At 36.9% G+C, this 20,889-nt stretch overlaps 1 protein-coding gene across 3 annotated transcripts in view; it reads left to right on the forward strand.

Moving 5' to 3' along the window:
• THSD7A (thrombospondin type 1 domain containing 7A) overlaps positions 1-20,889 on the forward strand; it is a 452,669-nt gene that overhangs the window by 268,909 nt on the left and 162,871 nt on the right. For all 3 annotated transcript variants that reach the window (XM_032303909.1, XM_032303911.1, XM_032303910.1), the window contains one exon: positions 20,422-20,577. In XM_032303909.1, the coding sequence (XP_032159800.1) occupies positions 20,422-20,577 (156 nt within the window). The remainder of the gene's footprint in view (positions 1-20,421; positions 20,578-20,889) is intronic.

Consider the following 20,889-nt stretch of genomic DNA (forward strand, 5'->3'; position numbering starts at 1 on the left):
TCAGTGATTCTCCGTGTCAGACTCAGTGAATTTTAAAACAAGTAGCTCTCCGTGTAAACTTTGAGTGATGCGTAATGTGAAAAACCACCCATTCCATTTTCTGAAAACACTCAGAGATGCTCTGGGAATATACAGAAAGTCAGCAAAGTGAAAGAAGACCTTACCCCACACACATTGCCGTAGGTTCTCTCATTTTTGCTGTTCAGAGGAAGTAAGTCTGAAATCTATGAGAACAAGAAACTTAAAAATAAGAGTAGGAGAGATTAGGAGTAGAGTTTTTAAATTGCAAGAAAAGATTTAGAGAAAAAGTAATGAGGTAATAAATTTGATACTTAAAATTCCATTAAAATGAAAAATGAAAATGAAAAAGAATAAAATGAATAAATTTGGGGTGACTGAAGAAGGCTAGAAGTCGGCAAAAACATAAATGTAAAAGACATAAAGCTGAGATGAAAAAGTTGAAACCTGTGAGATGAAATGTAAAAAGGGCTCATTAATAACGAATAAAAATTCAGCTCAAAATGAGTTAAAGACTTTAATGTTAAGACCTGAAACCATAAAACTCCCAGAGGAAAACAGAGGGGGTAACTCCTTGAAATGAATCTTGGTGATGATTTTTTGGATTTGGCACTAAAAGCAGAGGCAACAAAAGCAAAAGTAAATGAGTGGGACTACATCAAACTAGGACACTTCTGTGCAGCAGAAGAAACCCTCAGCAAACTGAAAAGGTAGCTTACAGAATGGGAGAGGATATTTGCAGACCACACATTTGGTAAGAGTTTAATATCTAAAATATACAAGCCAACCTGGTTTAAGAATCTTTCCCAGTCAGTGCCCCCCTCTGATTCTTCCATGGTTCAACCCTTTTCCCTAAGACACAGTTTTATCAGCTCACAAAAGCGAGTTGGGAATATCACCGGTATCAAACCCCTAGAGAGATTTCCTAGTGAGATTTGAGATCTACAATGGCAGATGTTTTTGAATCTCCAGTGTCATTCTTCCAAGCAGTTTTATTCAAAAAGAATATAAGGTATGCTTGGGGAAACATAGTCAAACTTAGTTTATATACTGCCATAAATAAAAATGTGGATTTAGGCTTAGAAAAATGTCCAGGAAGAAATAGGTCACCAATAGTAAAAATAAAATACCACCGGAGAAATAATTCTTGATATTATTATGGCCAAAAACAATAGCAAGCAATTCTTCACCAAAGTCTATAGCTATGTTCTGGAAAGAGCATAACATTTTCTTAAAAAGTGAGCATTTAGTGCCATGGTGCTATGGCGTTTTGTGATTAACTTCAGCTCTAATCCTGCATAGTTATGTTTCTAGAAGGGTGGTGCCAGCATCACTTCCATCAGAATCACTGAAGTGCCTATTGAAAATGTATATTCCTAGGTTATTCCTGCGTTGCAGTCCAAATGTAGTGAATTAGAATATCTGGGGATAGTATCCAAGGAATCTGCTTCCTGAAAACAACCCTTGTCAAAAACAAAACAAAACAAAACCTTGTTATCATCTCCCATCCCTACCAGTAATTGTTGCATGCCCTGAAAATCAGAAAGTCACTGTCATAAGGTTAAGCATGGATCATAAAAATCATTATTTCTGTTCCACCAACTGAGAAACTAGTAACTTTGTCACATTCCAGAAAGCTCTAAGGGTACATTGTTGACATTTTCCAACAGATGATGTTGCAACCCATTCATGTTTGACCTTTTATGTTTGTTTTTTGAGAAACACATGCTAAACTTTTAAAAAATCCCAGAAATGTTACAGCTATTTTTTTCAAGGAGTCTTAACATTGACTTCATGTGTCTTACCATGAGTGAGGTGAACAGTAGCAGTCCTCACGCTATAGCCTACAGGGAGAGACCCTAGAAGTGGCAGAAACTCTGCTGTTGAAATGTCAAAACAGTTAGTCCACACCTGCTGGGTCAGCTGGCAGCTACAGGAATGTGTAGATTAATTGGAGATGGAATGGATTGGGGCAAGAACAGGAGGTGCAGGGAGAAGGAATGGGGGGGATTTCTGTCCATGGAAAGGCAGAGAGCACAGAGCCCTGATCTTCTGAGTGAACAGTTTGAGAGAACAGCGTGATCACAGTTTAAGTGGTCAAGAACAAGGAGAAACAATGCAGTGGAAACCCAGGGCTGGACATTGGTTGCTTTGCCCAAAATCTTTAGGGTCATTTCTGGTTCTTCTCTCTTTCATTCCCAAGACTGACTTGTCAGGAGGGTCTTCTGGCTCTCCGTTCAATATTTATCTGACCACTTCATCTCCATTTCCACCCCCTGGTCCAGACCATGATCTCTTGCCTGAATTATTGCAGTAGCTTCCTGATAGATATCCCTGTGTCCCATGTTGCTCCCACAATTGATTCTGCACACAGAAGCAGAGTAGTCTCTTTTTTTTTTTTTAAAGATTTTATTTATTTTAAAGAGAGAGAGAGATCACAAGTAGACAGAGAGGCAGGCAGAGAGAGAAGGGGAAGCAGGCTTCCCGCTGAGCAGGGAACCCAATTTGGGGTTTGATTCCAGGACCTTGAAATCATGATCTGAGCCGAAGGCAGATGCCTAACTGACTAGGCCATTCAGACACCCCTCTTTTTTCATAGAACTTTTTGCCTTATACATACTGAGTCAGTTATTAGTTATTAAGCTTCCAGTTCATGTTCTGTTTCCCCACTCCCTTTATGAGACTGCCAACTGTAGGAAAGCAAATACCTTTGTCTTTTTTGTTGTCTACTAAATCCTAAACACCCAGATTTAGAGTATGTGCCTGGTATATAGTAGATGCTCAATTAAATTTGTTGGGTAAATTAATTAAGTAAATATTCATGAAGTACACCTGATCCTGAAATTGTAGAGAGAGAAATTGAAAAATAATTATAAAGGACTGAATAGAGAGCATTAACTAGAATTAGAATCAAATCTGAGACAGGCAAAAATAACTGGATGGACCAGAAAATCTGAGTGGGCCTGGAACCAAGTAACTCATTACAACAATAGTTCATTTGTAGGGATAAGTAGTTCTGATGTTATGATTCAGAGCTATCCACACGTTGTGCTTTTAGCCATTGCCTCTGTGTTCCAGGATATATTTTATTTTTTAACATATTTTATTTTTAAATAAAATATATTTTATTTTTAAGACATTAGAAGAAAAAGCCATAAAACCTCTCCATATCTTTCAGGAAGTTCATCTTATGTCCACACAATGATCAGGAAATAGGATTCTATACCTAGAGTTCTATCAATGAAGATTTTGAAAAAATAATGGAAAATTTCAGAAAAAAGCAGAAAATCTCCCACTGGAGATATTTACCTATGCTTCTAAATAAGGTGTGGTACACTAGTAACAAGAGCAACAATCCTCTGTGGAGAAACTTGAATGAGTACGAGTTTAGCATAGATTTTTTCCCCCCAGAAGAACAAGGAAGAGTTGATTAAAATATGTCAGTGAATTATGGTCACACATGGACTACACTTAAGTCATCATTCATGGATTATTTCTGTCTTCAGTATCCCATCAAGCTCAGTGTTCTGCACCGAACTGTGTCCCACCTCTCCCAGATCACATGTTGAAGCCCTAATCCTCCTTGTGACATTTTTTGGAGATCCCTTTAAAGAGGTAATTAAGGTTAAGTGACGTCAAAAGAGTGGGACCTGACTCCACTGGGACTGGTGTCCTGCAGGTAGAGGAAGACACACCAGAGATGTGTGCGCCCAAAGAAAGGGCCAGGTGAAGGCACAGAGACAAGGCAGTTGTCTGTAATTCTTGCCAGACCTCTACTCTGGCAATACCTTGATCTTCGATGCCAAGCCTCCAGCATTGTGAGAATATAAGTTTCTGCTATTTAAGCCACCTAGGCTGTGGTATTTGGTTATGACAGCCCTAGCTGACTAATACACTTGATCCTCAGAATAATATTTATAGCAAGTATGTGGAGCTGGTTGTAGACTTGTTGATTAGATATTTTGATTCTTTTTCATTACTCACTTTGAGAAGTTTGACATGGATGGTGCTGCAATGTATACTGTTTTTTTAAAAGGAAGGGGAACCCGACTCCATATTTGCAGCATTGCAACAGATGGTGCGCCACCGCCCCCCACCACTCCCACCGTAGTAGGAGAGTGATGTCCTCATCAAGCTGTTGGTATAGTTTGTGAAATTTAAATCTTTATGTGATTGGGACTGCTATGAAGATGGATATTTTGAACAATCCCACATTTAAAAAAAAAATTCTTGTCTTATGTGAATCAGGGTCACTGAGAAAAACTATGACATATGTTTGTTCCTATAAATACTTTAAAAAGATAGCATCATTCTGTTTTATTTGAGTCAAGACATAAGGATAATTTTTTTTCTAGGCAATATGGCATTGTGAGCAGAGGCATATGGACCTCTCTTTGTAAGTCCCTAAAATGACCAGTGGGATATACAAATAGAGAAGAAAATGCATCAGTCCTTGAAACAGAGGTAGAGCCCATCTAGAAGCTAGACCCTTAAAGGAGTTTCTGTTTGCTAAGATGATACTGATATAAGATCGAAGGAACCGAGGCATCGAGGCAGAGGAATAGCCCCTGTGACATCGAGTAGAGTCTCTGAAAGAAGTAGGTAGAGATGCTGACAGTGCTCTGCCTCATACCCCAACCCAGTAAAGGCTGGAGGCAAGAGCAATAAGACAGACCACCACTCAGTGCCCTTCTGACTCTGCCAACAGGCAGCATGCAGACAGCAAACCAGCTGGAGTGTGTGTTCAGTCCTTTACAGAGAAGGCGGTTTTCTCAGAAGACTGTTGTATATTTCACCACACAGCTAGTGTTCATGTGCTAGCCTCTTCCCCACCATCAGTCTCAACACCCATACTTGAGAAGTTGAAACTAGAAAATACAATTGAGAAATAAGAAAGAGGAATACTTTCTTCTTATTTTAATCTGGACTTAAATATCCAGATTGGAATATCTGGGAAGAACTCATTTAAACTTAGGAAATGAATCTGTTGTAACTTCCATTTGACTATCAACCAAAATGGAGCAAGCCTGCACCACCTTTCCCTCTCAAAGAATAAACAGAAAAGTCAAGAGGCCTATGTCAAAGTATTGCAATTCCAAACACAGGGACCACTCTAGCAGCTTAGCTCTGAAACAGTCTAAAATAAGAAAAAAAATTTTTTTTCTATGTTTTGTGACCTCACTCAAGTGTTTTGATTTGCGATCTCAATGCAGTTTAAGAGGTTATCCAAGCAACAAGCATAAGCAAAGAGTAAGCAAAATGTGATCGACTAGGAAAGCCTGGGAATGAAAATCAAGGCTATTGATTTAAGACTTGCACAGAAGTAATGAGTCTGTTGGATACGCACTTTAATTATGATGTAGAACATGAGCTCGTGGACACCTGGATGGCTCAGTCAGTTAAGTGTCTGCCTTCAGCTCAGGTCATGATCCCCGGGTCCTAGAGTTGAGTCCCACTTCAGGCTTCCAGCTTGGTGGGGAGTTTGCTTCTCCCTCTGACCCTTCCCACCACTTATGCTCATGTGCTTTCTCTCTCTCTCAAAAGTAAATAAAATCTTTAAAAAAAAAAAAAAAAGAAAGAAAAAATGAGCTCAAGAACTATCCTATGTGCTTCTGAAAACTGTACAGACAGTCCTTGGGGTGTTTCAATTTAGAATTTTTGACCTTATAGTGGTGTGAAAGTGATATACATCCAGTAGAAAATGTACTTTAAATGTAGAATTTTGATTTTTTTTTCAGGGCGAACAGTATGTGCTATGATATTGTCTCATGATGCTGGGCAGTAGCAGCGAGCTGCAGCTCCCAGTCAGCCACATGACCATGAAGGTCAACAAGCAGTACACCTACAACCATTCTGTACCCATTCAACCATTCCGTTTTTCACTTTCAGTATTCAGTAAATTACATGAGATATTCAGCACTTTTATTATAAAATAAATGATAAGCTTATGTAAATTTTGTGAGAATGTTGAAGGTAGGCCCAGGTTAAGTAAGCTATGATGTTTGATAGGTTATATGTATTATGACTTAATGATCATTTCAACTTACTTTGGATTTTTTGGGCACATAACACCATACCTCAAAGAAGATCTGTGTAATGTCTTGGGTTAATATAAAGAAAAGATCAGTTAAAAACAACAGCTCAGTCTGAGTTCATCCTAGCCAGAAAGGACTACCAGGGAGTTTTGAAGCACATTAAATATTGAGAGATAATTCTCAACCATTGTTTTGAATATAGTCACAAAATTGATTAAAGAATATTATTTTAAAAACAATGGCCTATATTACTAAAAGGAGCTTGATGGAGTTTATGTCCCCATAAACATATCAATCTAAAAAAGATAAAAGAAACTTCTGTGAATAATATACAAGAACATCTTCAGAAAACTTTAAGCAAGCACTATTACTTGTAGATCTTCATTAATTTTAAGAATAAAGCCTTTCTTTGCTTGACATCAATTCTTGAGAGTAAATTTGTGGTGCCTCTAGGTGACATGTAAGTGGGTGTTGAGTAAACCATCAATAGAACCTTCTTGGAATTAAAACTGCTTTGGTTAAATATACCTTAAATTACTACCACACATTTGTAATAATTAAGAAAAACAAACAAAAAAGTCACTCTTGACACTGTCATTGGCCCTACAGCAGCACCCTTTGGCATATGTTTCCTAACACAATGGTAGGGCTTTACACAAAGACCTTTAATATTTATTTAACTGACTGAACAACAGAAAAACAAAGAAAAGGAAAGCAATTTATAACTGATTTTGTTTTTAAGTCTTTGGGATCTTTTTTGTCAGTCCCTATGCAGAAATTAAGATTGAAATCCAAGAGAATTTCTTTGAAATAGTGAATTAACCCTCAAATGATCTTGGTTAAAGAAACAATGCTATTTCAAGAAAAAGGTGGGTTTTCAGGGAAGACAATGGACAATAAATGCAACATCAGGAGGTTTTGAATGCCTAAAATGCTCAGCTGTTTTGATAAATGGATGAATGAATTATTCAACTATTGCATTTTTTTCAACCTTTAACCTTAATGTATCTTTGGAATGACTACAGAAAAGGCATATTATTTTACAAATAGGTCTAAAAAATTAGACTGAGCATGATGATCTCTGATTTAAAGTATTTTGAGAATCCAAATGTACATTTCCATGGTGAGAAACAGTTAAAAATACATGTGTGGCATATTTTTTGACATTAGAACAAAAATTATTTAATTCTTAAAATTCAGTGTTAAAAATGGATGATAATCTAAACTGTTTCTTATTAAAATACTGAGGATTTATTTTCCATATGAATATTCCCACTTCCTTCTGTCACCCTTCACAATAATAACCAAATAGGCTATTTGAAGAACTTATTATGTGTTCTAGTCAAACCACCCTTCATATTATAGACTTCTGGGAATTGAAGTAAGAAATGGAGGAAGAACATGGCTTCTGCTAATCACCAAAATGTTGTACGGCAGAGTGGCTAAGAGCATGGTCTCTGAAATCTAATGCCAGCTGCCATTAATTAGCTGTGTGATCTTAGGCAGGTTACTTAATCTTTCTGTTCCTCAGTTTCCTCATCTCCAAATTTGGGATTACGATTATAGCCTTGTCATGAGATAGCTGTGAGAATTAATGAACTTTGGTAAATTCAATAGAAGTATCTGTTCTTGTTATTATCAGCATAACTACAAAACCTTTCCCTTTAATAGTAATTTCATTGGACAGGATATTCTTGATAGAAATTTAGTCTTCATTCCCACGTGACACACACAAGTTAGAATAATTTTCACTGATAGACTACCAGGGTTGATGTTGTATTACTTTGACAGCCTCATTACATTATTATATTAAAATGACACACACCATATTAATAATCTCCATTAACTATATTTTTAATTTGTTATGATCTATTTCAAATGTATTTGCATGTGTGTGTGTCTGTATTTATATAGGTTTATTACATATTATTGAAACTCCCTCATGTATCCTTCCAAGATCACAGCAAGTAGTAGTTAGAAATATAACCTGAAGGAGGCAGATCACCTAGATATAAATCCAAAAGCTATAGTTTTCTTACTTAGTGACTTAGGGGAAGTTACTTAATCTCTCCTCTCCTTATGTAGTTTCCCCATTTGGGGGATAATTATTCCTTATCTCCAAATGGGGAATAACTGAAATCTCTACCGCCATGGGGTTTTGTGAGAATTAAATAAATTAGTATTTGTTAAGTACTTGGAATACTGTAACATTGCTTGGCACATAGTAAATATCAATAAGCATTTGTTATCAAATGAATACATCCCACTCTATCCACAAGCAGAACTCCTATTCTAATTTTATATTTAATATTCTTTGCTTTTCTTTATATATTGACATATCTATGCTCTTTAACCAAAGACCACCAGAAACACACCTGATTTTGAACAAGTTGGATTTATTACTCATTGAGCAAGGGAGAACCCATACCATAGGTGGCCATGGGCATCTCAGTAAGGGTGTCAGAAAGCACTTACAGGATTTAGGTTTCCGTGAAGTATTTTTTAGGAGAATTTAAATACGTGGGCTTTGTTCTGGATTGAATACTGTAAGGAAGGAAGGATAATTCTATGGTGGAGTATCTTGATAAACATTATTGGGAAGAAGGAAGGTCTGAAGGGAGGCTAAAGCTCTAATTGATAAAAAAAAAGAAAGCAGAACTCATTCATATTAGCTGGGAGAGGGAGATGCATGATATTTTTTATGGTTCTTGTAGCATCCTTGTTTTTACTTAGACAAATGAAGTAGTCTTATTTTTTATCTTACTCCATCATAGTCTAGAATGATCTTATCTTATGTGAGGCTCTAGGAAATTATGTCCAACAGGAGACCACCACGGCATAGCTCTGAGTGCCAGACCAGCTCCTGAAACAATAAAGACCTAGTTGAAAGTGTCGAGCCAATTCTCAGACAAAAGTGGACGCTCTCCTCTTTCCCAGACTTAGGTGTTTGTCCCAAACCAGGACACTGTTGCTTGTTGTTTATAACTATATACGGATGGTGTCATTTAGTATATATTCTTCTTGAACTTGCATTCTTCATTCTTTTGATATATTTGTATGCTGAATCATATTGATAATTGTGCTCTAGTTCATTTATTTCCACCTCTCTATAGCATTATATAGTATGGACAAGCATAATTTAGTATTCCTTCTCTTTTTTTTGGACATCTGAGTTGTTTCTGAATGTTTACAATTACAAACAATCCTTCAGTGATAATTCCTATCAATATCTACTGAGGTAAATGGCTGATAGTTTTTCCGAGGTATATACCTAATAGTGTTCATATCTTCAACCATAGTTTAAAATTCCAAGTTATTTTCCAGAATGGCGAAAACAACATAGAGTTTTTCCAGCAATGTTTAACTGTTCTAGCTGCTTTACATCTCCTCCAGCATTTGGGATTATCAAACTTTCGAATTTTTGATAAACTAGTGGTTATAAAATGTTATTTCAGATTTTATTTTTCTATTCAGTCTGGTAGTCTTTGGCTTTTACTGGTTAAAAGTTTAGTCTTTTGTAGTCATTTCTTCCATCTTATTTTATTCTCCTGGTTCCCCCTTTTATGTGTTTTGTTTTGTTTTTCCTTTCTTGACTCCGTGTGAATTTATTACCACACTTAATATTATTGCATTGCTTCCCTCAGTTCAGAAGTTATACATCCCCTATCCTATTTATATAAAGAGATTACTTTAAAATACGAAGGTAAAGACTCGAATGAATACAATCTGTAATTAATGTATTTATTCTCCCAAGCACTTTAGGTCACCTCTGATTACCCTTCATCAACCTTCATATTATGTAGTCTAATATTTTAGTTCTGTCTTGTGATTCATAACTAACTCTCTGTATTAGTTTTCTGTTGCTACCATAGCAAATGACCACAAGCTTAACACCTTATCTTATAGTTCTGTAAATCACAACTCTGACATGGGTCTCTCCAGGCCAAAATTAAGGGCTTAGGGGAGCTGCAATCCTTTCTGGAGGCTGTAGGGGAAGGCCTGTTTCCTTTTTCATTTCAGGTTGTTGGCAGAATTCAGTTCCTTGCAACTGGACTACCAAGATTTCCATTTCCTTGCTGGTTGTCTATCTGGGAATGGTTCTTAGCTTCCACAGGACACCCATATTTCTTGCCTCTCCCCCCGGTGACTTTCTTCAAAGTCATCAGAGGCGGATCAGGCACCTCTTTGCTTTGGGTCTCTTCTCTTCCTTCCATCTTATTTATATGACCCATCTGAGGAAGGGTTTCTGCTTTTAAGGACTCATGTGGCTATATTAGGCCCGCCTGAATAATTCAGAATGATTTCTGCATCTCAGGGTTTGAAACCTGAATCACATCCTTTTTTCCATTAAGATATATGCATGGGGCGCCTGGGTGGCTCAGTAGGTTAAGTGTCTGCCTTCAGCTCAGGTCATGATCCCAGGGTTCTGGAATCAAGCCTCCATGTTGGGCTCCCTGCTCAGCGGGGAGCCTGCTTTCCTTTCCCACGTATTTGTGTTCTCTCTCGCTATCTCTTACTATCTCTCTCTCTCACTCTCTCAGATAAATAAGTAAAATTTTTTTTCAATTTTTTAATTTTTTTATAAACATATAATGTATTATTAGCCCCAGGGGTACAGGTCTGTGAATCGTCAGGTTTACACACTTCACAGCACTCACCATAGCACATACCCTCCCCAACGTCCATAACCCCACCACCCTCTCCCTATCCCCCTCCCCCAAGCAACCCTCAGTTTGTTTTGTGAGATTAAGAGTCTCATGGTTTGTCTCCCTCCTGATCCCATCTTGTTTCATTAATTCTTTTCCTACCCCCCAAACCCCCACATTGCATCTCCACTTCCTCATATCAGGGAGATCATATAATAGTTGTCTTTCTCTGATTGACTTAAATAAGTAAAATCTTAAAATAATAATAATATATTCACCAATTCCAAAGATTAAGACATGGAGTCTTTGGAGGACCATTATTCTACCTACCACACTCCCCTATTTAATCATTATAATTATACTTTTACATTCAACATTTATTTTTACTCACATGGAATATTTTCTTTGCCATTCCATCTGGCATCTTAGACCCTGCTTCTGTGTTCACATTCCTTTTTAGGAGAAATAAGCTCTTTGGAAATTTCCTTAATAGTGACAGTCTTCTATAGATAAGTTTTCATTTCTGTCTTAAAATGCCTGCCTTTATCCCTGATATTAAAGAACTCTAAATAAGCAATTCTAGGTCTCCCACCAGGCCATTAAACTGAAAGTTACGTGACCTGGGATCAATAATGCCCCTAAAGAAGAGGACAGCGTTAGGACTCTTTTGTATTTGGAGACTCTTTTGAGGATTTTCCTTTCTTGTAATTCCAGTTGTAAAATTGGAATGCTTTGTTTTTAAAATAACATATAGGCTTCTGCTTCCAGGAAGATAGAAGAAATGCCATTTTTCCTAATGCTTTTGCTAAATTAATAATATGTGTATCCTGATAATTCCTAGCAAACAAACCATAAGACGCCTCTGAAAGTTGGAGAGAAGGAAGGCAAGCTAGAGCTCTTAACACTCAAGAAACAACAAGGCCATAAGTTCCCTCGGTTGTTTTCTGCCTCCTGGATTTGGTGTGAAAGAAGCCAGCAACCCAGAAACACTGGCAGGTGGAGATTTTTTTTTTTAAAAATCCCTAACAAATGCCTACTTAGGCAATGTTATAAATTGCTTCTAATGCAATATTAAGATTGAAATCTATTTCGTATCTAGAATAAAATGTAAACTCCTAAGGAGAAAAAAGACACAAATTGGTAGAGTGTATTACAAAATATGACCCAACTATACATGTTTTGCAAGAAACTCACCTCAGCTATAACTAACAATATACCCAGGTTGAAAATAAAAAATGGAAGTCAAGCTATCATGAAAATATTATCCAGAGAAAAGCAGGAGTAGTTGTATTAAAATCAGGTAAATTAGATATCAAAGCAAAAAAATTATAGAAACTGAGAAAGACATTATATAATAATAATTTGTCTCCCACCAAGAAGACAAATCCTAAATTTGTATGTCCTAAACAATATACTATAAAATATGTGAACAGAAGCTGATAGAACTAAAAGGAGAAATACGAAAATTCACAATTAAAATCAGAGATGACTACATTCTACTTCCAATACTTAATAAAACAACTAGGCAGAAAATGAACAAGGATTTCAAAGAAATGAACACCATCTCATTGAATAGAATCCGGTAGGCATTTGTAGAGCAGGCTATCCAACAAGAATAGAATACATCTTCTTTTCAGGTGTCTGTAGAACATATACTAAGATAGACCATATTCTGATTCATAAAACCTTAACAAATTTAAAAGAATTTAAATCATACAGAGTGTGATCTATGAGCACAATTGGAATCAAATTAGAATTCTGTCACAGAACGATAACATTTCTTCAAATCTTCAAACACTTAGAAAATAGAGGACACACTTTTAAATAATCCATGCATGAAAAAGGAATTCTCAAGGAAAATCAAAATACTTTGAACTGAATGAAAATGGAAATATATCAAAATCTGTGTAACATAACCAAAGCAGTGCTGAGATGGAAATTCGTAACACTAAATGCTTACATTAAAAAAGATGATAAGACAGAAATCAATATAATCTGAGCTCCCAGTTCAAGAACCATGGAAAAAGAGAGCAAAAGAAGATGACAGCCAGCAGAAGGAAGGAAATAATAACAGTAAGAACAGACAGAAATCAATGAAATTGAAAACAGAAAAACAATAGAGAAAATCAGTGAAACAAAGAGCTGATTCTTTGAACAGACCATTAAAATTGAAGCTTCTAGCAAGGCTGATAAAGTAAAAAGAGAAAAGACACAAATCACCAACATCAGGGAATGTCAGTTTAACAGGGGATGTCATGTAGACCTTACAGCCAGCAAAAAAATAATAAGGGGACACCACAACTTTATACACATAAATTTGACAATGTAGCTAAATGGAAGGAATCAAAAAATCAAAGTGGAAAAACACAACCTATCGTAATTTGCTCAATCTGAAATGGATTAGTTTTATCCAGAAAATAGGAGAAGAGGGGACAAAGACAGTACAACAAAAATTCACCATTTTTATAGGCTAAAAAAAAAAAAATCAAGTGGTAATATTAGTCAATGGAGAAAAAGCATTTGACAAAATTCAACACCTACTGATAATAAAAACGCTTAGAAACATCCTCAGCTTGATAAAAGGCATCTACAAAAACGTATAGCTATCATTATACTTAGTAGTGCAAGCTTGAGCTATTCTTTCCCTAAGATTAGTAACCAAGTGGCTCCATGGCTTTCTTCTCTGTATGTCTTCCCATGGCCACCTTATAAGGACATCAGTAGCTGGATTTAAAGCTCATTCTAATCCAGTGGGACCCCACCAGCTAAATACGTTTGCAATGGGGCGCCCAGGTTAAAGCCTCAGCCTTCAGCTCAAGTCATGATCCCAGGATCCTGGGATCTAGCCCCGCATCGCATCAGGCTTTCTGCTCGGCAGGGAGCTTGCTTCCTTTCCTCTCTCTCTGCCTGCCTCTCTGCCTACTTGTGATCTCTGTCTGTCAAATAAATAAATAAAACATTTTAAAAAATTAAATTAAAATAATAATAATAAATAAATAAATACATTTGCAATGACCTTATATCCAAATCGAGTCATACTGTAAAATTCTAGTAGACTGAATTTGAGTGGGGAAGGGAGGCATGGGGAGACACTATTCAACCCAATACTGTACCCTGGTTGTTTCAGTGTCAGTATTCTGGTTGTGACATTATACTACAGGTTTGCAAGATCTGACTATTGGGGGAAGCTGGGTAGAGGATACATAGGATCTCTGTGAAGTTACAATGTCATGAGAATCTATAATTATCTCAGAATAAAACATTAAATTTTAAAAATCATGTTTTTACTATTCTCAAGGGTATGTATTCAGAATATCTCACTGGGCACACTGCTGGAAACAAATATCTGGTTTACTTTCTATACTTTTTTTCCCATTGTAATGCTGTAAACATAAAAATACAAAAATATTTCAAACTTACAAAAATGTACCAGTCTCATTTTTTGTTTGTTTCATTAAGTCCAGAAAAGTTTGTGCATTCTTTTATGGCCTCATAAAGAATGCAATGCACAAATAATTTATACCATTTAAATCATATGCAAACAATAAAATGTGCCCTTTATTTTTAAGAGATCAATAATAAGACTTTAAAAAAATTTAATAGAAGTTCTGTGAAACTTGTACTGGGTGAATAATTTCTTAAGTAATAAAATTATATAAAAGTAATGACTGGATCATTCTAAGAATTTCAAATCTCAACATTTGAGAATATGGGTAAACACTGCATTCTGTAATACAGTAGTACAGGAATTCTGTCTCACAGATTAAACTAGAATCCAGTAAATTTTCCTTGAACTGTCCTTTATTTCATTTATTGAATCAATAGTGATTCCAAATAATTCATGGGCAAAAATAGAATTGACTTAGGGTTTTTGAGGAGCTCAGCTAGTATCTGTGATTTACCTCAGTCAATATATACTGTATTTACCAACAACAACAAAACTAAAATGAAAATCACCAAAGGAATAGATCATATACAACAAATATATATATTAAAATATGTATTTTTATAAAGACATCTATAAAGTTGAGGTTATTTTTCAATAACTATTATCTCACTATTGACTTAGTTAGCTTAGCAGAAGATCTGAAGAGTATTTTGCTTCAGGCAGTATTTTCTCAAGACTTTATTCATCACATTTATCTTTTGATAGCTCAAGAAGATTCTTTTGACTGGTTATTCTATTTGATTCATTCAAAATATACCAAAAGCTAAAAGCTTATTTTTTTTTTTATTTATTTTTTATTTATTTTTTTTTATTTATTTTTTTATTTCCAGCATAACAGTATTCATTATTTTTGCACCACACCCCGTGCTCCATGCAATCCGTGCCCTCTATAATACCCACCACCTGGTACCCCAACCTCCCACCCCCCGTCCCTTCAAAACCCTCAGATTGTTTTTCAGAGTCCATAGTCTCTCATGGTTCACCTCCCCTTCCTATTTCCCCCAACTCCCTTCTCCACTCTAAGTCCCCATGTCCTCCATGCTATTTGTTATGCTCCACAAATAAGTGAAACCATATGATAATTGACTCTCTCTGCTTGACTTATTTCACTCAGCATAATCTCTTCCAGTCCCGTCCATGTTGCTACAAAAGTTGGGTATTCATCCTTTCTGATGGAGGCATAATACTCTATCCCCAGGGGTACAGGTCTGTGAATCACCAGGTTTACACACTTCACAGCACTCACCAAAGCACATACCCTCCCCAATGTCCATAATCCCACCCCCTTCTCCCAAACCCCCTCCCCCCAGCAACCCTCAGTTTGTTTTGTGAGATTAAAAGTCACTTATGGTTTGTCTCCCTCCCAATCCCATCTTGTTTCCTTTATTCTTCTCCTACCCACTTAAGCCCCCATGTTGCATCACCACTTCCTCATATCAAGGAGATCATATGATAGTTGTCTTTCTCTGCTTGACTTATTTCGCTAAGCATGATACGCTCTAGTTCCATCCATGTTGTCGCAAATGGCAAGATTTCATTTCTTTTGATGGCTGCATAGTATTCCATTGTGTATATATACCACATCTTCTTGATCCATTCATCTGTTGATGGACATCTAGGTTCTTTCCATAGTTTGGCTATTGTGGACATTGCTGCTATAAGCATTTGGGTGCATGTGCCCCTTTGGATCACTACGTTTGTATCCTTAGGGTAAATACCCAATAGTGCAATTGCTGGGTCATAGGGCAGTTCTATTTTCAACATTTTGAGGAACCTCCATGCTGTTTTCCAGAGTGGCTGCACCAGCTTGCATTCCCACCAACAGTGTAGGAGGGTTCCCCTTTCTCCGCATCCTCGCCAGCATCTGTCATTTCCTGACTTGTTTATTTTAGCCATTCTGACTGGTGTGAGGTGATATCTCATTGTGGTTTTGATTTGTATTTCCCTAATGCCGAGTGATATGGAGCACTTTTTCATGTGTCTGTTGGCCATCTGGATGTCTTCTTTGCAGAAATGTCTGTTCATGTCCTCTGCCCATTTCTTGATTGGATTATTTGTTCTTTGGGTGTTGAGTTTGCTAAGTTCTTTATAGATTCTGGACACTAGTCCTTTATCTGATATGTCATTTGCAAATATCTTCTCCCATTCTGTCAGTTGTCTTTTGATTTTGTTAACTGTTTCCTTTGCTGTGCAAAAGCTTTTGATCTTGATGAAATCCCAATAGTTCATTTTTGCCCTTGCTTCCCTTGCCTTTTGCGTTGTTCCTAGGAAGATGTTGCTGCGGTTGAGGTCAACGAGGTTGCTGCCTGTGTTCTCCTCAAGGATTTTGATGGATTCCTTTCGCACATTGAGGTCCTTCATCCATTTTGAGTCTATTTTTGTGTGTGGTGTAAGGAAATGGTCCAATTTCATTTTTCTGCATGTGGCTGTCCAATTTTCCCAGCACCATTTATTGAAGAGGCTGTCTTTTTGCCATTGGACATTCTTTCCTGCTTTGTCGAAGATTAGTTGACCATAGAGTTGAGGGTCTATTTCTGGGCTCTCTAGTCTGTTCCATTGATCTATGTGTCTGTTTTTGTGCCAGTACCATGCTGTCTTGATGACGACAGCTTTGTAATAGTGCTTGAAGTCCGGAATTGTGATGCCACCAATGTTGGCTTTCTTATTCAATATCCCTTTGGCTATTCGAGGTCTTTTCTGGTTCCATATAAATTTTAGCATTATTTGTTCCATTTCTTTGAAAGAAATAGAAAGCCTGAACAGACCCATAACCAGTAAGGAGATTGAAACAGTCATTAAAAATCTCCAAACAAACAAAAGCCCAGGGCCAGACGGCTTCCCGGGGGAATTCTACCAAACATTTAAAGAAGAACTAATTCCTATTCTCCTGAAACTGTTCCAAAAAATAGAAATGGAAGGAAAACTTCCAAACTCATTTTATGAGGCCAGCATCACCTTGATCCTAAAACCAGACAAGGATCCCACCAAAAAAGAGAGCTATAGACTGATATCCTTGATGAACACAGATGCGAAAATACTCAACAAAATACTAGCCAATAGGATTCAACAGTACATTAAAAAGATTATTCACCACGACCAAGTGGGATTTATTCCAGGGCTGCAAGGTTGGTTCAACATCCGCAAATCAGTCAATGTGATACAACACATCAATAAAAGAAAGAACAAGAACCATATGATACTCTCAATAGATGCTGAAAAAGCATTTGACAAAGTACAGCATCCCTTCCTGATCAAAACTCTTCAAAGTGTAGGGATAGAGGGCACATACCTCAATATCATCAAAGCCATCTATGAAAAACCCACCGCAAATATCATTCTCAATGGAGAAAAACTGAAAGCTTTTCCGCTAAGGTCAGGAACACGGCAGGGATGTCCATTATCACCACTGCTATTCAACATAGTACTAGAGGTCCTAGCCTCAGCAATCAGACAACAAAAGGAAATTAAAGGCATCCAAATCGGCAAAGAAGAAGTCAAATTATCACTCTTCGCAGATGATATGATACTATATGTGGAAAACCCAAAAGACTCCACTCCAAAACTGCTAGAACTTATACAGGAATTCAGTAAAGTGTCAGGATATAAAAGCTTATTTTTAAAAAAATGACCAGGTATTAGAATGTTTTAACCTGTTTCCTTGATAAAACCGGTTTCCCTCCTAACGTTTTCAACCTTATATATTCCTCACAATTGCATGGTCAAGACAGACTTTGTAAGAGTAGACTTCTCTTTGTAGTAACTGTAATTTCCAAAACAATGTAACAACACTAAATTTTAAGTTAATTTTAATCTATTGAAAGAAAAAAATGGAGACTTTTCAGGTAATAAAACATACAATTGTTAATTAAAATGTTAGTGTGAAAGACTCTACAAGTGAAGAAATTACATTTGTTAATTTGCAGTTATAGGAGATTTTCTACATATTGTACCCTACATCAGTAAAGGTTCTCCAGAGAAACAGACCATTACGATATATGTTTATATATATAAGAAGAGACTTATTATAGGAATTGGCTCGCAGAATTATGGAAATGGGGTCACTGGTGTAATTCCTAGTTTTCCAGAACCAGGAACTCTAATGTCCCAGAGCAGGGGAAGATGGATTCCACAGCTCAAAAATAGAGAAAGAGATTTTACCCTTCGTTCACCTTTTTTTTTTTTTTTTCTTTTCAGCTTAACAGTATTCATTGTTTTTGCACCACACCCAGTGCTCCATGCAATACGTTCCCTCCCTAAGACCCACCACCTTGTTCCCCCAACCTCCCGCCCCCTGCCCCTTCAAGACCCTCAGGTTGTTTTTCAGAGTCCATAGTCTCTCATGGTTCATCTCCCCTTCCAATTTCCCCCAACTCCCTTCTCCTCTCCATCTCCCCATGTCCTCCATGTTATTTGTTATGCTCCACAAATAAGTGAAACCTTCGTTCACCTTTTATCTCTACCTGGGTTCTCAATGGATTGGATAGCGTTCCCCCCCCCATTGGTGAAAGCTGTCTTCTTTACTCAATCTGCTGATTCAAATGCTAGTCTCTCTCAGAAACATCCTCACAGACACACCTAGAAACGTTTTAGCAGCTTTGTGGGCATCCCTTAGCCAGACAAGTTGACATATAAATTAACCACCACAAGACTCGTAAGCCTATAAGGATATTAAAAATTGTTTTCATTTTATGTGAAATATATATCACTGACATCATTTTCTTTTTTACATTTAAAGAGGTGAAGCATTTATTTCTGAATTTTCTGTCATTAGTGTGCCAAATACTTTCGCTGTTGAAAGCAACAAAATTAATCATTTTTGGCTATGGCTGATATTATGATGCACAATAGCAACAATTCCAGTAAACTTAAGTGAGAATGCTGGTAGTGTCCAGACTAAGCAAACTAGGAGTGCCCATTTATTTTCACTACAGTGGCTGGCATGGGGGGTGGGAGGGAGAAGAGAGAGATTAAGTCATGTACTCCTAGGAGAAAAAGAAAAAAAAATCTGCAGAATATTTTTCAGAACTGAAAAACTATTTTAGGAAGAGGGGTTAATGTAATAGCCTTCAGGTAACGCTTATGATTGTGTGTGTGCGTGCAGAAAATTGAGAGATGCACGATACCTACAGTTTGCCTTAGAGTTTAAACTATAAGCAAATATATTGAGTACATTTATATAAAAGTTAGGATCATTTAGCCAAAAATATCTTAATTTCTCTATGAGCTTCTACGTGTAACCCATGTGATTGGAATTTGATAGTTCTTCACATAAAGAGAATGAGAATTATCTAAGACCTCTATTATTTCAGTCATTTATGTACAAGGGTGAGCATTCCAAATTATCAGATGAAAACAGCAGCTAGCTTTTATTAAAGGAAGTGGCAAAGACATTTACTTCTTAAAATCTTTAAAACAAAAGCAACTATAGCTTTATATTATATAATATACTGCTAAACTTGATTCTCTTCTGCTTTCCATACAGCTTCAAATAGCTCTCCTAGTCATTTTTAGCCAGAACTTTGGATGCATTTGACATTAAGTGTCAAATGTGGGTTCCACACAAACTAGCTGAACTTCAGGCATGAAAACAGAAGAGAAGCAAGGGCAAGCAATATTTATTCACACATCATTGGTCAACATATGAAGAAACGTGGATAATTCTAAATTAGTCCCCTTAGCAGTTCTGAGATTTGGATCACATATGCAGATAATATATTCTGTAAAAGTTCTAGAAAGTATCTGGTGAGTCATGTAGCTGGGGTAGAGAGAGAGGCACCATTGGTGGCATGCGCTCTTCGTTATATCTACGGCTTGCCCTTCTGTGGACCAAAAGAAAAGGGAGACTACTCCACCAGAAGCCACCCAGTAGAGACTTTTTCCATCTATGTTATAGCAGTAGGCCCTCTCCCACTGTGCTCAATCCTCTGAAGCGGATTCCACTTATTTAGAATCCAAATATAGAATTGTAGAGATAAAATTAACCTTAAGGCTTGTTCCACCATTTAGGAAAGTTAATCTCGGCATTATTAAATCACCAGGCTAAGTGATAAAGCTGCTGATCAAACAGTCTCCAAGATTTCTAGTCCCGCTTCCTTGAACTACACTATTCTGCTTTTTCCCCACTCCCTCTCCTTTTTTTCTAGGATGTAACTAAGAAGCCGTGGAATAATATCTTGGTGGCACTTGTCCTTCTCTGTACACACAGAAAAATCGTATTGTTGACCATGGCATTTTGTTTAATTCTTAAGGGATCTCTGTATTTTTTTCTAAACAGCCTCAAAACTGGTGGACTTGAACTCATGCACTGGCCCCGTCCCTAATACTACACAGCTGTGCCACATTCCCTGTCCTGTTGAATGTGAGGTGTCACCTTGGTCGGCTTGGGGACCTTGTACTTTCGAAAACTGTAATGACCAGCAAGGCAAAAAAGGTATGTACTAGTAACATGGCATGCTTAAAACTCCCATCAGTTGAGTCAGACACGAGTTATTTTAAATAATACCATCAGTGTGCCAAATACTTTCGCGGTCACTATTACTCTCTGTTACTTGTGCTTATTCATTCATCTGTGGTATTTTCCAGAATGGCTAAAGAGTATTGAATGCAAAAGATGAATAAACCTATTCTGAGGTTGGTACCAGAACATTAAAACTGAAGTTAATGATCTAAATCTTTGTCCTCTTATCTGTAAAAGGGATGTAATATCTGCTACTGAAGTTTTCTCTAAAGATTCAATGAGATA

The sequence above is a fragment of the Mustela erminea genome, chromosome 11, assembly GCF_009829155.1.
Source record: "Mustela erminea isolate mMusErm1 chromosome 11, mMusErm1.Pri, whole genome shotgun sequence".
NCBI classification, from domain to species: Eukaryota; Metazoa; Chordata; class Mammalia; order Carnivora; family Mustelidae; genus Mustela; species Mustela erminea.